Below are 18,904 nucleotides of genomic sequence, written 5' to 3' on the forward strand. Positions count from 1 at the left end.
AAACTTCCAAATATTGTTATTTCTGAAGTTTTATTCTATGTATGTCGCAAAACTGGGAGCACTAACTAACAAAAACCTGTATAGGTAATAATATTATTATCTTTTCTAAATAATATTATTCACTATGCATTTTCTAGTATCTACCACCAAATATTTTTGGCATCTCCAGTTTATTACTAACTAAAGATTATTTAATTAGTACCGTATTATGTTTATGATTGCCAGCTAATTTTGGAAAATGACCATTAAGTCTCCTTCTATAATCAAATTGTAAATATAAAAATTAGTCAACTAGTCTCCTGTAGTAAAATAACAATAAACCTTTTCATTTCTCTCCTAACGAAAATTCTATAAATACCAAGTAACACCCACCATTTATCTCCACCGGATCTCAAAGAAAATTAAACACACTACTTCTTGAGTCTTTGTTAGAACAGTTCCGCTACAAACAAATGGCTTCAAGAACCTCTCTTGCACTCTTCCTTGCTGTCAACCTCCTCCTCTTCACTTACACTTCCGCTACATGCTACAAGTGCATCCCCACGCCAGCCACCCCAGCCACCCCAACCACCCCAACCACCCCAACAACCCCAAGCACCCCAAGCACAGGCTCTTGTCCTAGAGATTCCCTACAGCTAGGTGTTTGCGCTAATGTGCTCAAACTAGTGGACCTAACATTGGGAAACCCACCCGTAAAGCCATGCTGCTCTCTCATTGCAGGCTTGGCTGACCTTGAGGCTGCGGTCTGTCTCTGTACCGTTCTCAAGGCTAACATTCTTGGCATCAAACTTAACCTTCCCATCAATCTGAGCGTACTCCTCAATGTTTGTAGTAGAAAAGCTCCAAAGAATTTCCAATGCGCATAAGTTGAGTACTTATCTAAAGCCAACCTTACAAAAACAAATCATATGGTTTACGAATGCGTGAACTTATTACCTTATCTTCTTGTGGTTTTTTAATTGGTGTGATTTTTTTCTTTTTTGTATTTCTCGTGGATTGTTTTAAATGGTGAACGTAACTTTCATCATGCAATAATATGGATTATGTATCGGTCTTTCTGTGTGTAATCGGCAAGTTCGTACTTCTTTTTCTTCATTGTTCATCTATATCTGTTGTATTTGTTTCTTTTGAATTTGATTAATAAAAGTACCAAGCGATGTTGTTGTTTATATCGGCCTTATTTGTCAATCCAAAAAAACAGGGAAACATGTTTTATTTATTTAGTTATAAGAATGAATCACTTGTAACATTCGACCATCTCCGAGTACAGGCAAAAGAAAGTGTATTTACTAATTTTGTCATCAATCTGTATAACATATGTCACATTTTTGTTAAGATAAAATCATGAGAGAATTGAAATAATGGGATACTTTTAACTTAAGTTTGTTCCACTAAAACTTTCAAAACTTGAGGCTATTTTTTTTTTTTGGTAGGAAAACTTTAGGCTATTTAGACATGTTATACCTTTTGGTAAAGGAAAAAATAGTAAATTAAATTTTAAATTTTTCAAAAATATGAAAACTATTAGAAACAAAAGTAGGCCTATTCATATGTTTTTTTTTAACTTAAAAAAAAGTGAAATCATATTTTATTTAATGTCTTAGTTGAGAATAGAATACTCATTATGTTCGTCTACTTACTTTAGAAATCGGAGTATTATAAAGTGATCTATCTTTAGTATATAAAGCAAACAAAATTTTATTATATATTCTACCTTGCTATAATTCGTTTGGTTGTATTATGGCCAGATACCGTTGGTCGACATAGAGCTCGAATACATATTCTATAGTTAATTCTACGGTTTACCTTCTCTTGTTTATGTGTCATAACTTGTTCTAGCTATTACCTAATGCTACGCGTGGAAAAGAATAGATTTTTCACCCATTATATACTGCTCTACTCTACATAGGATACATATTCTATCTGCATCACGAAAATATGGAAGTTTCTATATTTCGGTTAATACCTTTTCTAAATTTATCTACATGAAATCTACCCTAAATCTCACACATCATCTTTTCTCCCACGATCTTTCTCTCTTTCGTTCTCTGTTTCTCTTACTTCTTCATCGATCTGACCACCTCTTCTCTCTATCGACACAACATTGTTTTAATCTATGTTAAATCTGGTATATGGATATCTAGTTGCAGTGACCAGTGGAATTCTGTGTGGTTGACAAAGAAAGGTGTGATTGAATGGTAACATTGGAAACTACTACTTTGTTGGAACAGGTGAAGATCATGGTGTGTGAGGATTATGTAATGGACCATAATGTCGTTAATGTCAAGTTCAGTTATGAGATGGTGATTCAAAGAGGAAAGCCTCCCATTATTATCATCAATGATCGAAAAATATCTAATTTTGTGCGCTATGCGAAGAAGGGTTCGTCTATATGCTTGTGTGTCACGTTCTCTGGTATGGTGTAAATCAAAAGGAACGATTCAATATTGATTTGAATAAGAAGCCGTGTGATTCAAGTAATTTTGAGGATGATGAAGTTCCTGAAATAAATCGAGTAGACTTTGTCAAACCGTCAAAGGAGTTGTGATGAAAGGAAGGATCATGTTGCTGAGGATGGTTGAGGTGATGCTGGTTTAAGGGGTGAAAACAATGGAAATAGTGAAAACGATGGCCGATCTTGGTTACTTGATTTCGTAAAGAAGGATCAAATTTAAGAAGTAAAGGTGTGTTGAAGGCAACAATGAAAATTTGTGCGATGAAGATCATTTTGATTACCCCGTTCTCAAATCCACGAGAAAATGGTGGTATATTCGATGTAAGGATAAAATATGCAACAGGACTCTGCATGCTGAATGTCTGGATGGATCGACATATTTCATGATCTAATCCTAAGGTGACTCTTGCACGCGCACATATGTTTGTTTTAATTCAATATATCAGCCATCCTTTAAATGCAATAGGACCAATCCTAAGTGTTTCTTCATAATTTTTTGGTTGCGATAAATCAAAACCGGGAACAGACGAATCTTGAGAAATTCCGCCCATTGTTTTGTGTAGATACTCTTAAGTACCTATATTTTGAATTATATCTGATGCTTGACTCAAATCCACATCGAATAAAGTTTCTGATGCATCCTATTAATTCAAGAAAAGACAATAATAAGCAACACCAAAATACACAAGCTTTACATAAATATTTTACAAAAAGTTCCATAATCTTACAAACAAAATGGTTTACGTACATAGGACTTTCAAACAAGAAACTTACAAACCAAACACACTTCCAAACCGAGACATGTGACACATCAAAATTTCAAGCCGATACCTAGATGACACAAACACAAATACAAACACAAACACAAATGCAAACCAAGTATACACAGACGACAATAACATGAAGGAAAATGGAGAAAACTAGTGTGTGTTATTCGTCGTGGCACTCCTTGATCTGTTGCAACTCTGACTTCCTTAAGAGAATCCTTAAGCCTTCGACTCCATTTCCTCAAATTTGTCACCAATTTGCTTCTTCTACCCTCTGTTCTATTGCTAAATATTTCTGCTCAAACAACTAAGTCATAAAAGCCTTCATATCTTCATCAAACCCTGCTTGATTTGGTCTACTAGAAAGAACATTATGCTTCATTTTTTCCACACCATGATCCAGAAATCTCTTCTTTCTCTTTTTAGCTGTCGAGCCAACCTTCTCAGATCCTTTTTGAGTTCGAAAATCTTCATCATTCTAATCTTTTTTGTAATCAAGCTCCAAAGCAACCTCTGGAGTGTCTTTAAACTCCCAAATATAGTTACTGAAGTCATACTTACTCCATCATTGTATTGAGCCAATTGACTTTATCATCCTCCACCACCACTTTTTCTGAAAAAGTCATCATTGTCAAATACATCCATATTTTCCATGTCCATGAGATGTACGGATAGATGACATCTTACACATGAAAAGTAAACAAATTTATATTTTCATAACTCATTTCAAACCGAATGAACTTATTTCAAACCGAAATTATTACCTCGGGTGCAAATATGTTCTCCAACCGAATGATCTCCTCATATGACACTTTTGCAGCTTCCATCCAGTTTATGCATCAAGAACCGTCCTTAAAACATTTGTCGAGTTTTTTCAAACAACTTTCCAACCTTTGGTATTGCTTCCATTGCCCAAATGGGCGAGGCGTAGGAGAAGCCATCTAACACATAACTAACTTTCTTCTCCTTCAGTGTGTCACGAGTTTTGGCTGCTGACTCTAGAAGATGGTCAAAGCTGAAAATTCCCAAAGAAACTTTCGAAGCTTCTCAAGGTCCATGACCACCTTTATGTATTTGAGAGGGATATTAGTTTTCTCATCTCTCGCTAAAACTACATAAATAATGATGCAAAGATAGATCAGTAGTATTCGATCAACATTACTCCACTTCTTAATAGATTCGTTGTGCTTCTTCCACAGGTTCAAGATACAAATCTCCTCTTTTCCCTTCAGCACTTTTCTCCAGAAACCACAATCATCTTCCCAGACATCGAATTCCTTATGTGAAAGACAAGTGTTGCACTCCAGCCATGTTACTGCGTGGAACTCTTGCGATGAAAATCAGAGTGGTCGCCTCGCAAATACAAACCAAAGCTCAAGATTTATGAAAGTGATCAGCTCCCTACACAGGAAGCTGTGTATCACCCTCGCAGAGCAACCCATTCCATTATCATGCAAGGCAAATATCTGTGAAAAAACCCGATATTTCTTCACTTTTTTTCAGCTCCTTTGGTAGCCATGCTTCCAAATTTCCCATAATGTGTACCAACTTACAGTTGTTATTGATGTGGTTCACTTGGATCTCCTCACCCCCCTTAAAAAGTCGTTTAGGTAACTCCTCTAACATACTTACAAGTGAAGAAAAAAATTGTAATGAGAGCACAAACAACGAAAGAAATATAAATAAATGTACTTTTACTTCTACAATCTGCATATTTTAGAACATATGTTCCACCTATTTCTAAGATCTCAAAGAACAACATACATTACAATCGGCCAACAACCCAACATGTAACATGAATCCTAGCTCTCTATCGTCTTCATCCGCTTTACTATCAAGACCCGAATTGTCCCCCTTTCACAAAACCAAAGCCTAAATCAATACTCTACAAATACAAAAAAAAATAACATGCGTGACTGAATCGAAGTGTAGAAGATGATAAACTAATTTCTGTTTAAAATAGATGACAAATCGATTCTTAAAACAATTTAGGGTTATAAAAATCTAGAGAAGAGATCGCATACCTTTTCTGAAGAATCGTTAGGTTTTAATGAAATTGATGATGCTTGAGTAAGAATCGTCCACGAAACCCTTAGAGAAAGAACAAATAGATATCGTTGATTTTTGTCTTAGAAAATTGAGGAGGTATACGAAAAAGAGATTAAAGACGAAAGGAAGTGGAAGAATATGTATGAAAGAAAGTGGAAAGAATACTGATGAAGAAGCTAGCCTCGCTCTTAAGCCAAAATCGTCATAGAAGGATTGAGCATCTCATCGAAGAAGACAAGGTAAAATCGAATTAGGGTAAAATTAAGTTTTGTCCCTTTTATCTTTCTCGATATTTTTTTTAATATCTAAAATTGAATTTATAAATATCATATATTTTAATTATAATTTTAATTTGGTTAATCTGAAGGTATTATGGTATTAACAGTAATATTACTCTTATTCTCAAACTAACTAAAAAAAGTCCTAGTGGGACAAACGCAAGTTCAAAATGTCTCATTTTTCCAATTATTCCTAAAATAATCAATTTCAACTTTATTAAAACACAAATTTGACAATAATTTAAGAAACAGAGCAAAATTGCATGTGTCTGCTCACTTTTTCTTTCGATATAACTTGAGAAGTTTGTGCTTTGCTCTGCTTACTCTCCTACTGATCCCAGTACGTTTGCTAATATCTTATGACATGACGTAAAAATGTTTTATGGCTTATAACATGGCTCTCAACTTTACAATATAAAAGATCAGAAAGAATATCATACGTTACTTATCAAAAAAAAAAAGGATATCATTGGTAGTAGGTATATATACTTTATCAATCACTAACAATTAGCATTAATAATAGTATATAAAAATTAGTATACTCACTCAACTTTTTGTGTACTATTTTCTGCTGATTTTATCTTTATTTTTAAAAATGTTTTGGTGTTGTACTACTATTTTTTGGTGTTGTTATAATTGTGTTTATTCTATTATTTTCTATAAAATAGAATAACTTTAGAATAATTCTATAATAGAGTTGATTATTGCTCTAGTGATATTATATTTTAGAATAAAAAATAGAATGACGATCCAAAAAAATAAGTTACTTTATATATAGATTTAATCATATTTTTTATTCTATTATAGTATGAAAAATAGAATATTATTGGATTAAAACACTTTTATTCTAAAATCTATTTTAAATTAGAAAATAAAGTGAATAGTGGTATCTACGAATAGTCAAATAGAGACGAACAAGTTTCCATTTAAGACTGAGTTAAGGCAGACAACTTAACCGGGTCATCGGGGAAATAAAACATGTCGCATCATTTGCAGTTTTTGATGAACTAATTACTGATTAATTGATCAAATTAAACCAGTTTTAAATTTATTTTTATTTTTTTTGTAACTGAACCAGTTTTAAATTATACCTTTTTAATTCTAATTATTTGACTTATTCTTTACTCCAGTTAGATAATCTTATAAAATGCATGAACTCTCTCCCGTGATCAAATTTGGCATATTCAGACTTTTATCATTGCTCAAATTTGACATTTTTGGACTTATCATTGATTTGAGATGCCTTCATACTCAATCAAACGTTACAGGTACACGTAATTATTACATATACTGTAATATATTCTATTATCGAACTTCGATCTAGCGGTTATATGAGTTGGAATTTGGATGGATTATAAAGAAAGTACATAAATTGATTCACGACAGATACTTAATTCAATACCAATGTAGTCATATATAGTCATATAAACAACATAAACTTTTAATATACTTGGAGAGATTTGAACAAAAAAAAACTTAAGAGAGAATAAATTTCTGGCATCAAAACTAATACTGGTAAAGAAATGGATCTGAGTTAAACAATATTATCAATGACACATTTATATGATTTCAAATAAAGTATTTGTGTATTTACTTGACAATAATACTTAATGTATAACTTATTTTTAAGCTAAGCTTTTTATTATCTATTTATGAATAGATACACGATGATAAATTATTAATAGAAACAAATTCGAAATTTTCTATAATAATAATAAATTTTGAATTACTTTTTCCTAATAGTACCTACAAACATTTTCATGTATTTTTGTTTTTGACATCAAACGGTTAATATATCACTCAAACTTGAGGAGATTTGGATAACCATATCAGAATAAAACAACTAATGTAACAAAGTTCTCTATGAAATAAACGTGTATTCTTAGATAAAGAATCATTAACTTCATTTTGCGCTATTGTGAAATCTTGAACTGTGAGAAGCATATTTGTAGAGCTTGAATGCCCTCTTATTCCATTACGAAACTTGACCAGTCCTTTGGTTCCTTTCGCTCTTTTATGTATTTTTTTTTTTTTTTTGACGTCAAAAGGCCATTCTATTACTCAAACTTGAGGTGGTCTGGGTAACCAAACCGGAATAGAACAACCAATAAAAAGTAACTCCCTATGGAAGGATCTTGCAGTCTTAGCTAAAAAATCTGAAATCTGATTGCGCGTCCGTGGAACATAAAAGATGCTGAAGTCCGGGAAGCATATCTGTAATGTCTTTATTCTCTCCAATTCTGTCGCAAAGCTTAGCCAATCTTGAGGGTCTTTTATCATTGCAATCAGCTCCTTGCAGTCTGTCCCAAAGCTCTGGCATGTTGAATGTTGAAGCATATTTTCCATCGCCCACCGCAGTGCTTCTACTTCCGAATGCAAAGCTGATTCACGTTGAGTGAAATTCTTTGTTCCCATAAGTTGAATATTCTCAGCACTGTCCATCCATACCCAGCCGCATCCACTAAAGTGAGCAGAAGATGTCTAAGATCCATCTAGCAACATCTAGCAAGCATATATTACCCAAACGTATGACTTGGGCTATCTCAGGGATATTAGCTTGAACCACTGGTTGTAACACTGATTGTACCGCTTCGTTAGCATCAAACCATGCTTGACATTCACTTTCTGCGTGTCGAACTAGCTCCAATGGATCTCTATCTATTCTTCTGAACAGTTGTCATTTCTATATTTATATACCCTCAAATACAATAGATTATAAAATTGTAGGCTTTGAATTATTGTTATAATTTTTTTTAGTTAATCAAGCGGTATCTGAATCTTCGACCCAAATAATCTCTTAGGTCTAGGGTCAACCGCTGATAATACTTAAACACGGTGTAAACAACCCATTCTAACAGGAATCGCAATAGGGTACAATAAAATGATGAGATTTTTCTGCATAGATATTTTAGGTGAGATGAGTGAAAAACATGTACATTTGAAAACTAACTAAAAATAAATTGATTATTTTAAAGGAGTTAAATTTTATCTAATAAAATTTACAGAATGAAATACTATTTTATTCTATAATGTTTTGTTTTATATACAACGAAATAAAAACTATATTCTTCTTTTTTGGACAACACATTAACCCTTTTAAATATTTTTTGTTGACAGAAGAGGAAGATCCTTTCTGTACATATTTCCCGAAGACTTTAGGCTTGTAGAAGCTGAAAGGACAAGAAAAACAACGAAATGGGCTTAGATCTTACTTCTTATCATGGATTAATATTAAAAGGGCTCGGATGGTGAACCTTGTTCAAGTGTTTACTTAAAGAAGAATTCACGAAAGGAATGGAACCGATTATCATTTGCTATAGCGTCGTGGTTATGGTCTCCTTTCTGATAATTATATTCACTGGTTTTAACCTTGAAGACCTCGTTCGATTACATCTAATAACGTAATTAGAGTTTGACAGTACAGATGTTTTTTTTATTTTTATTGGTTAAATTTAAAATCGGTTATCTTTTAAATTTTTTTATATAGTAGTGGTTACTCATATTTCCTATATATATTCAGACAACCAAAATGATATTTTGTTTGTAACTTATGTGCTAACATTTTTGTTTGTCTCGTCTAACATTTATTTCAACTTCTTATATGTGTTTACCTTTGATTTTACAATAAATTTTTTTTGTCAACTTTTGCTTTTTATTAAAGCAATGCCCAATGGGCAATACAGACTCAGATTACAACGGTTCATTTTAACTATAATACACAATATAACCAGCCCATGAAAACCTAATTTAATACATAAATTAACATCGCTTCCTAATCCTGTTATCCTGCCACACGTCAAAGAAAAGAAGAAGAGAAGGACACACGTCATCCAGACTTCTGCAGGTTGTTGAGACGAGATTCACGCGCCACCATGGGATGAAAAACTTTTGAGCTTGTGCTGTCGGCTGATTGCACCTGCTGAACTGTTAATCTTCGTTTGAGGATGCCTCTCCACCATTGATCAGAAATAACTTGTCTCGCCGAAGTTTAAGAACAGAGGAAGCTTTAGTCAATTAGGAAAAGGACCATTTGCTGAACCGTCATAAACGCCAGTTCTTCTTGATCAACTCCATGGATATTACTGCAAAATCCTTCGAACCCGCTCAACCCAAGTCAGAGATGCTTTTTTCAAGCCAAATGGCTATACTATCAAAAAAAGTCTGATTCAACTATGGAGTGTTAAGGTGATCGATGATCTAAGGTATCCGATCAATCACTGCCGGGATCGAAATCAATCTGGGTGGAAAGCGAGGGTCTAAGAGTCTGATTAGAACAATCAGAACTTTTTTATTCACGTTCAACCATATCAGAGAAGATGAGAATGACAAGCACTCCGATATTGGATGAAACAACACATCAAAATCGCCTATGCGAAACAGCCTATGCGAAAACAGATAATCGCCTTAACGAAACAAAACAACTCGATCCGTAGATCGAAGAGAAATATGTAACATAAAAAAAAACAAAAGATAAAACTCTTCCCCCTCTGAAAAATTTGAAAAAATGTTGTTCATATGTCTTGATCAACATTATTAATATATAATGGTTTATGTTTAATATATAATTTAATGTGTTATAAGTTGCTAATACATATCATATATTCTAACAATAATTTGTTACACTAAGTTCATTATTTGAAATAATAAAATAGAAAACACCTTCGAAATATAGAAACAAATATTTTTGATTGTATAGTTTGTATACAATATAAAATAAATTTATTTCCTTATATTCTAAATTAAGAAAATACATGCATCCTTTTCTTTTATTGAAATTCAAATTTTTTTTTTATAAATTATAATGATGTTAACATTAAAATTAAAGATACTAGAGTTGGTCCGCCCGTAGGGCGGGTTAGTATCTGAAAGAATTACATAAATTTATTATCAGTTCTAGTAAATATTTCAAAATGTTTAGCCTACTTTAATTTAAATTGATCTTAAATTTAACAAAGTGTATTTTGTTATTTTTATTATAGTATGTTTATCTTAATATTAAAAGGAATGAATTACAATTTCTTTCATATATGTTTTTTTCTTTAATTCAATGAAACTATTTTCCAATAAGTGAATAGTATATATACAACTAGTGCTGTTCAATTACTAAAAATTACGATTATATGCGTTGCTAATAATTTTTTTATTGTTTACTTTTTAGCTGTAAATATATATGACCACTTCTGTTTCTACTTTTTGGTTCTATAAGTTTGTTTATGTGTATTTCTCCTATAACAACTTTTTATCTTTTCAATATATATTTTAATAAATATTTGATATGTTTTTATTTAAAAATAGAAGAAATTTCTATGGTAAACGTGTGTTGATTTGCATAAATTCTGTAAAGCATAGCATTTTTATCTATAATTTGTGTTCATATGTTTGGAAATTTCTTTTTAAGTAAGTATTTTCAAATTAATTTTTTTTTCAAAAAGATAGTATTCTGTTCTTAAATCTGAGTGGTCGAGTGTTGGTCGAATTGTGGCATTCAGAAATAAGAAAGTTCTTACCTATAAGGGTGTATTCAATCTAAAATTTGAGGTGATTTGATTTTTAATGAGGTTTTAGATGATTTTAAAGAATTGCAGAGAATAAAATGATTTTTGTTAAACCATTCTAGAATATCACCTAAAACCATGAGATTTGAGTTTTAATTTTTTTAAATAAGAAACTCCACCCAAACACTCTTAATATCACTTGAAAACTTTAAAACTTCACAACTTAAAATATTTTCAATAACAGTAGATTTCAGAGTACTTTATAAAATGTCAAGTTCAATAACACTAGATTTTAAATGAGCTTTTAAAATTCATGTTTCAATAACAGTGAATTTGTCATTTTGACACAAATAATTTAAAACTCTCAATTGAATACACTCCCTAAATTCTTATCTATACTTGCTCGGCATTTTCTTGCTTATAAATTTTATATGGGCCGGAAAAAAAATACAAAGTTGGAGCCTATATTTGCATTCTCCACCTTAGACCTAATCTCCTATATTATTCTTTTCTCATCTATCAAAAAGCCATTTTTAAGTCAACGATGATGGAGTGAGTTGGTGACCTTTTCCACTGGTTCTCAAGACTCCCATGGCTCGTATGCAGCTTCTAGTCTTCAGAATTCTGCTCCAGTTTCTTCATAGAGTACCAATTTCAGCTTCTCAAAGCTTCTTTTAATTCTCAATGAAATCCGACCAACGATCAACGACCAGCTTCCTCTGATGGTTTCTTTCCCAAAAAAATCCGTTCCTGTCACTGAAAGACCGTAACGAAAGGTGATTCCTGCACTGGAGTTCTGCAGTTTCTCGTAAGACCATTCTCAAACCTTCTAAAGCTTCGTTGTTTGTGTTATATGAAGCTATCGTCGATTTGTGCTTCCCGTAAATATTATGAGGTGAGGATTAAAGACGTTGTTGACTAAAATTCATATATGATAGTAGTAATATCTTATATATTAAAACATAAGTCATGAATTTGTTTATCTGAAGCACTCAGGCGTCAATCCTTATGCGGCAGCTAGAATTGTCGGATGTAAAATCGTTTGTAATATATCTCATAGTTGTAATAGCATAATTATCCGGCGTTAAAAAAAAAAATCATGACTTTGTTTATGTGTGATTTTTTTTATTTGGACCATCTTCTAAAAAAATTATCAAATTTTACATAACTTAATAATCATATCTTTTATTTAAAATACAAATAAATATTGTTTGAGACAATTCTAAGAAAATATTTTCAGACTCAGGATAAATTTTATTTTTCAAAATTAATTAACTTTAATTTTGGTTATCATAAAATATAATTAAAATTTCAAATTAAATTTATTATTGATTGATGAAAGAAAATTAAATAATATATATATTTTAATTATATTTTAATGATAATAACAATTTAAATTGAGTAATTTTCAAAATACATTTTATAAAGATCTTTAAAAGATTTTATTAGAAAAAAATATCCTTTCTGTTTCAAAAAAAAAATATTTACTACAAAATTAGTTTGTAAGTACAATATATTATAGTTTCTCTTTTAAAAATATTTTTTGTTGTTCTTAACAATATCTCAAAATCTTTCTTCTCTATTATGTAGGTCAAATTTAATTTAACTTCCATATATAAATTTTAAATTTAGAAATAAAACCAGAAATTATGTTGGTAAGTTCCATATATTCACTAAAGCTAATAATATAAAATCTTTGAAACTAGTTTAATAATGATATAGTTTAATTTTAAATAGAATTATTATTATGCATTGATATATATCCAGTTATCGTTTATAAAATGAAAAATAAAAATTATATTTTATTTTATATATTTTATGATAATAATAAATCATGTTAAAATAAACTATTATATTGAACTAATATGATAAATTATATTAAATTGATAAATTTTTAAATTTATTTTCATAAATATAAATATTTATGTTAAAAATATAATATGATGACATAACGTCTTAATATTCGCAAACTATATAATACATGTATAAAAAAAATTACATACCTTAAAAATTAGTATGTACAATAATATATTATTTAAAAGGAATAGACGTAAAAAATATTGCTAAACGAAAATCGAGCTTTGAAGGACGGTTGGTTAGAATTTAGTATAAATTAAACACAAAATAATTTTTTAGATATCTTGCTTCATGCATATATTAATTTTTTCGGTAACTAAATTCTAACACATTAAGATAAATATATAATAAGAAGCGACAAATGCATGTGACGATTTTAACAATTGATTAATTATACCATATAAACTATGAAATTATTGTATTTGAAATAGTTATACAAATATTTATATATATGATTAACGTTAAAAATGTACACCACCAATGATCTAAAATAAATATATATGTATATAAATTGAAAAATACATGTCCCATTGCGCGAGTCAAGATCTAGTCTTATATATTAAAATAGAAGTTATGACTTATTTTTTGTGTGATTTTTAATTTGGACAATCACTTTGAAATCTTATTAAATGTATTTTGTTAAGGCAAATAATACATAAAATCCTTAAAACACTTTTATCATAATATCTTTTGATATCTTTTCATTTTAAACATAAATATATTTATTTTAAAATTCTAACAAATCTGTTTTAAAAGATTTTTACAAGATCTTCATTTTCAAAATTATATTTAAATATTTTCACTAATTTTGAAATTAGTTTGAAATATTATTATACATTAATATATTCAGTTATCGTTTATCAAATGAAAAAAAAATTCTATAATATTTTATCTATTATATAATCATAATCAATCATATTGAAAGAAATTATTATATTCAGCTAAATATAATAAATTTATATTAAATTTATAAATTTATTTATTTTATTTTCGTAAGTATAAAATATTTATGTTCAAAAATAAAATATAATATGTTGGTAAGATGAGTTAACATTAGCAAACTATATAATACATGTATAAAAATTAACATATATTTCTTTAAAGCTAATAATATAAAATCTTTGTAACTACTTTAATCATAATATATTTTCATTTTAAATATAATACATATTTATATATTATATTTAAAAAATTCTAATAAATCTGTGTAAAAATATTTTTGACAATAACTTAATGTATTTTAAGTTATCCTTTATAAAATGAAAAATAAATAAATAAGATTCTATTTATCTACTTTATAGTCATGATCATGTTAAAATACAATTATTATACCTAAATAAATATGATAAAAGTATATTCAATTGATAAATTTATAAATTTTATTTTCATAAATATAAATTATTTATTTTAAAAATATAATATGATGATAGAACGGCTTAAAATTAGCAAACTATTTAATACATGTCTAAAAATTAACATATCTTAGACCTTTGTATATACAATAATATAATATCTAAAATGAATAATCATAAAAAAATATTAGTAAAAAGAAATCCAGCTTTAAAAGACGGGTCAGAATTTAGCATAAATTAAATATAAAATAATTTTCAAATATGTTTTCTCATGAATATATTAATTTGTATAGTAATTAAATACAAATACAATAAGATAAATATATAATAAGAAGTGACAAATACATACGGTTTTAAACAATTGATTAATTATAACATATAAAATATAAAATTATTGTATTTGAAATAGTTATATAAACATTTAAGTTTATGATTAATGTTAAAAATATATACACTTATGTTCTAAAACAATAATTTATGTATAGAAAAATGAAAACAAACACCCGCGCGGTTACACAGGTCAAAATCTAGTATCTTATTAAAACAGAAACATTGTGTTAGACCTAACATTTATTCTGTAAGTTTTTAAATTAAATATACCTTTCTATTTTATAATTAAACATACGGTAAATCATTAATATTCATTTCTTTATATAACTATATATCCTTATTTCCAAACAATATACATATTTTTTTGTACTACTATCCATGTTTCCAAACAATACTATAATAAATTTTGTGACCAAACAATATAAAATATTAGATCTCATCTTTTTAATAATTTCTAATAATTATTTTATAAATTATTTAGACAAAATAAATAATTAAAAAAAGTCAAATAATTTATAAAAAATGAAAATAAATAGAAATTATTTTTACAGGTTTAAATACTACAAAAAATTTAAACAATAATAAATCAATTAACTTAATGAATCTTATATATTAAAACAGAAGTCACAACCTTGATTCATGTGTGATATTTTTAAAAATGGACCTAATGGACCTATTCTTATAAAGACATGTTACATTTAATCTCTAATCTTATCATTTAAATTTTGGGCCTACCAGAAATTTTTATTGGGTTATCAATAATTAGATTTAAACAATAGATGATCCATTGGATTTATAGATAGTATAAATTAAATAGATATTGATCTAGTTTAGATGGTAGACGACAAAAAAAAATTAAATAGATATAATTTAATGTTTTAATACTATACCTTTATATGTTAAATATTTAAATATTTGTCGATGTTAACTTTTAAAATTATAAATATTTTTTTTAAATGAAAAAAATCATATTATCTAACAATGATTAATCTTTATTACCTTAAACCAATGAAAATAAAATTTAAACTATAACGTTTATTTTAAAAATTATACAAAAACTAAATGTTTAATTTTTAAAAAACTTTCTAAATTTGTGAAATGTTACGATATTTCTGAATATGACAATAAAACAATATTTTACTAATATTTATATATATAGTTATGATATTAATAATGAAATAATAATCCAAAAATATATATATATAAGAAGATACAAATACATGTGAAAGTTTGAAACAATCAATTCAATGAAGAAATATGCCGTAAGCTTATAATGTTTTAAAAATTGATAGACACATAGATATTATAATATATACCAATTTAGAATTGAAAAAAAAATATTTATATTAAATAAAAAAAAATCTGCGCGGTTGCGCGGATCGAGATCTAGTTATTTCATTTATATTTCCTAAATAATGGTTATATCATTTATTTAAGTAACATAATAATTCAATAATAGCCACTACATATATATATATATATATATATATATATATATATAAATGTTATACATTGTAAAATAAATATAATAACAAAAATAATTTTGAAAATGTTCAAAATATATGTTATCTAAATAAAAATGCTTAACACTAATTTTGACAACAAATTTAAACTGATTATAATATAAACTCAATATAGTGAAACCTCTATAAATTAATAATGTTGGGACTAGACCAAAACTATAATTTTTTTATTAATTTATAGAGATATTAATTTATCGATATACTAATTGAACCAAAAACTCGATTTGGGACTATAAAATTATATTATTTTATAGAGATTTTTAGTGTATATTAATTTATAGAGTATTAATTTAAAAAGTTTATACTGTAATTAACAAGATAAATTACACAAAAAAATACAATAAAATTAATTAAGCTATATAAAAAGGAGTAATATGATCAAGACATATTTATTGTTCTTAATTATTTTATATTTCTTATTTTCTCTATCAAAATTTTCTAGAAAGGTCATAATTTCATAAAATTGCAAACTAATGAACTTTAAAATTTGGATTAAAAGATAATTTAAAATTTGAATTAAAAGATAAAAATTATGAAACTAGAACAATTTAAATCAAATAGGATTATATATCGGTTATCCATCGAATTATCGGATCACCGGATTAACCGGTTTGACAGCGGGTTCGGGTCAAATTTAAAAGGACTGATTTAAATAAAAAAAATATTTTAAATACACAAAATTCTTACAAATTAACAAAATATTTGTTAAGTTATTAGTTGAATTTTTATCATAAAATATTATGCAAGCATAGGTCAAGATCTAGTTGTCAATTAAAACAGAGTGATTTCTTAAATACACAAAACAGATCGCCACTCTCATGACTATACGCAGGGATGTAGTTATCGAAACTTTAAGTTGGATTCTGATTATATCATTCATGCCTCACTCTAGTTTAGTTATGAGAAGATATGGCATGGGTTTGTAACATTTTAAATATCTAATGGTAAGAACATATTATTTGTTTAATTTTGGAATACAATTATTGATATTATTAAAAATATAAATTTTATCTCACTATATTTTTTTTAATATAGAGTTTAAAATCTCACTGTATGAATTTGACTTTGTTTAAATCAAGAAGCAGAAGAAAGGAAAAATATGATTTACGTAATGAACAACTATAGTTTATACACTTTGTCAAAAGAAAAATTAAAACTATACTTTATACACAATCTAAAAATGATTTTTGTAATGAGCAACCATACTTTATAGTTTATACGCAATGAGCAACTATATTTATTCACGCACTGTGTCTAAAGAGACCATCATATCAGTTTCACGATAGGGACTTGCAGATTGCACCAAAAGTTTCAATATTTTTAGAAGTTTTGATGTGTAGTGAGCAGTGGCTGAAGGCTGATATTAAGTTCTGTGAAAACGTCCAAACGAATGAGCATGTTCTAGTGGAAGTTGAAATGCTCGACAAGCTTGAGAAAGGTATGTTTTTATTTCTCTTAGTTCTTTTAACATATTATTTGTTTGTTTGTGCATTTACTTATTGTTTTATTTGTCGTTTCAGAGTTCGGGAGTGTAAGGATTGAATACTGAAGATTGCTCTTGAAGTCTGAAGTATTTTTGTTTTTGTTTTGATTTTGGCTTTGGTTTTTTTTATTTTCGGCTTTGGTCTCATTAGAGATGTGTTCTGCTTTGACAGTTGCTTTTAAGTTTTATTATGAACAAGTTTGATTTACATTGAAGTTTAATAAAGGTTCTTTGGAGTTTCTCATTTCTTTGTACATGTTTATTAATGGTTGTGTTATTCAGGTTCTGTGATGTGTAAGATGGTTGTGTTATTCAGGTTCTTTGAAGTATGTTTCAGGTTGTGTTTGCACGGGAACGAGAAATGGGTTAGTGTTGCCAGCGTCTGTTTTGGATCATGTTAACAGAGTCTACAAGTGTGTTTTGGATCATGTTAACAAAGTCTACAAGTGTTTTACTTTGTATTGTCCTTTAAGCATTACAGTGTCTCTGTAAGTGTTCCATGTAGTAAAAATGCAGGTGTATGGAACTTTCGGGTATTATGAGTGGTATGGATACCCGAAACCCGATTCAGAACCGAACCCGAAAATTAAATGGGTTCAACCGGGTTTAAGATGTGTTATCAAATCCGAACCGAATGCGACAAACCCTGAAATTTTATAATAACTGAATGGGGTTGTTTTTTGTAAACCCAAAAATCAAAACCCGATTATAACCGACCCGAACTCGATGGTCACCCGATTGGCTAGGCCTATCACCCATTAATAACAATCATTTATTAGTATTATATAAGTTGGCATTTTTAAGAGATTTGATTAGACCAAGAATATACGAACTTCCAAAATTATACGATTATATTCCTAAAGAATAGATGATCCATTGGATTTATAGAATAGATGATTTTATTGGGTTATCAATAATTGGCTTTAAGGAATAGATGATCCATTGGATTTATAGATAGTATAAATTAAATAAATATAATTTACTGTTGAAATACTATACCTCCATATGTTAAATATTTAAATATTTTTCGATCTTAACTTTTAAATTTATAAAGATTTTTTTTTTAAAATAACAAAAATCATATTATCTAACAATGATTCATCTTTACTACCTTAAACCAATGAAACTAAATTTAAAACTATAAAGTTTATTTTAAAAATTAAACAAAAACTAAATGTTTAATTATTTACTCAATAATATAAATATATGAAGCGAAAAGTTTAATTTTTTAAAAACTTTCTAAATTTGTGAAATGTTACAATATCTTTGAATATGACAATAAGAAAATATTTTACTAATCTTTATATATATAGTT

The 18,904-nt window shown here is 28.3% G+C and overlaps 1 protein-coding gene and 1 long non-coding RNA gene across 2 annotated transcripts; both read left to right on the forward strand.

Moving 5' to 3' along the window:
• Positions 1-355: 355 nt before the first annotated feature.
• Positions 356-1,169, forward strand: LOC111205895 (putative lipid-binding protein AIR1). Its single transcript, XM_048750994.1, has one exon. It carries the CDS (start codon positions 453-455, stop codon positions 864-866), a length of 414 nt encoding a protein of 137 aa, XP_048606951.1. The 5' UTR covers positions 356-452; the 3' UTR covers positions 867-1,169.
• An 8,260-nt stretch (positions 1,170-9,429) lies between these two features.
• LOC111205114 lies at positions 9,430-17,874 on the forward strand. Its single transcript, XR_007320701.1, has 3 exons — positions 9,430-11,852; positions 17,447-17,544; positions 17,627-17,874. It is a non-coding gene; the product is annotated as an uncharacterized LOC111205114 (long non-coding RNA).
• Positions 17,875-18,904: the final 1,030 nt, after the last annotated feature.

This window comes from Brassica napus, chromosome C3, assembly GCF_020379485.1.
Source record: "Brassica napus cultivar Da-Ae chromosome C3, Da-Ae, whole genome shotgun sequence".
In the NCBI taxonomy this organism is placed as follows: Eukaryota; Viridiplantae; Streptophyta; class Magnoliopsida; order Brassicales; family Brassicaceae; genus Brassica; species Brassica napus.

Coding starts and splice junctions, on each gene's coding strand:
- LOC111205895 (XM_048750994.1), top strand. CDS start 453: ATGGCTTCAAGAACCTCTCTTGCACTCTTCCTTGCTGTCAACCTCCTC.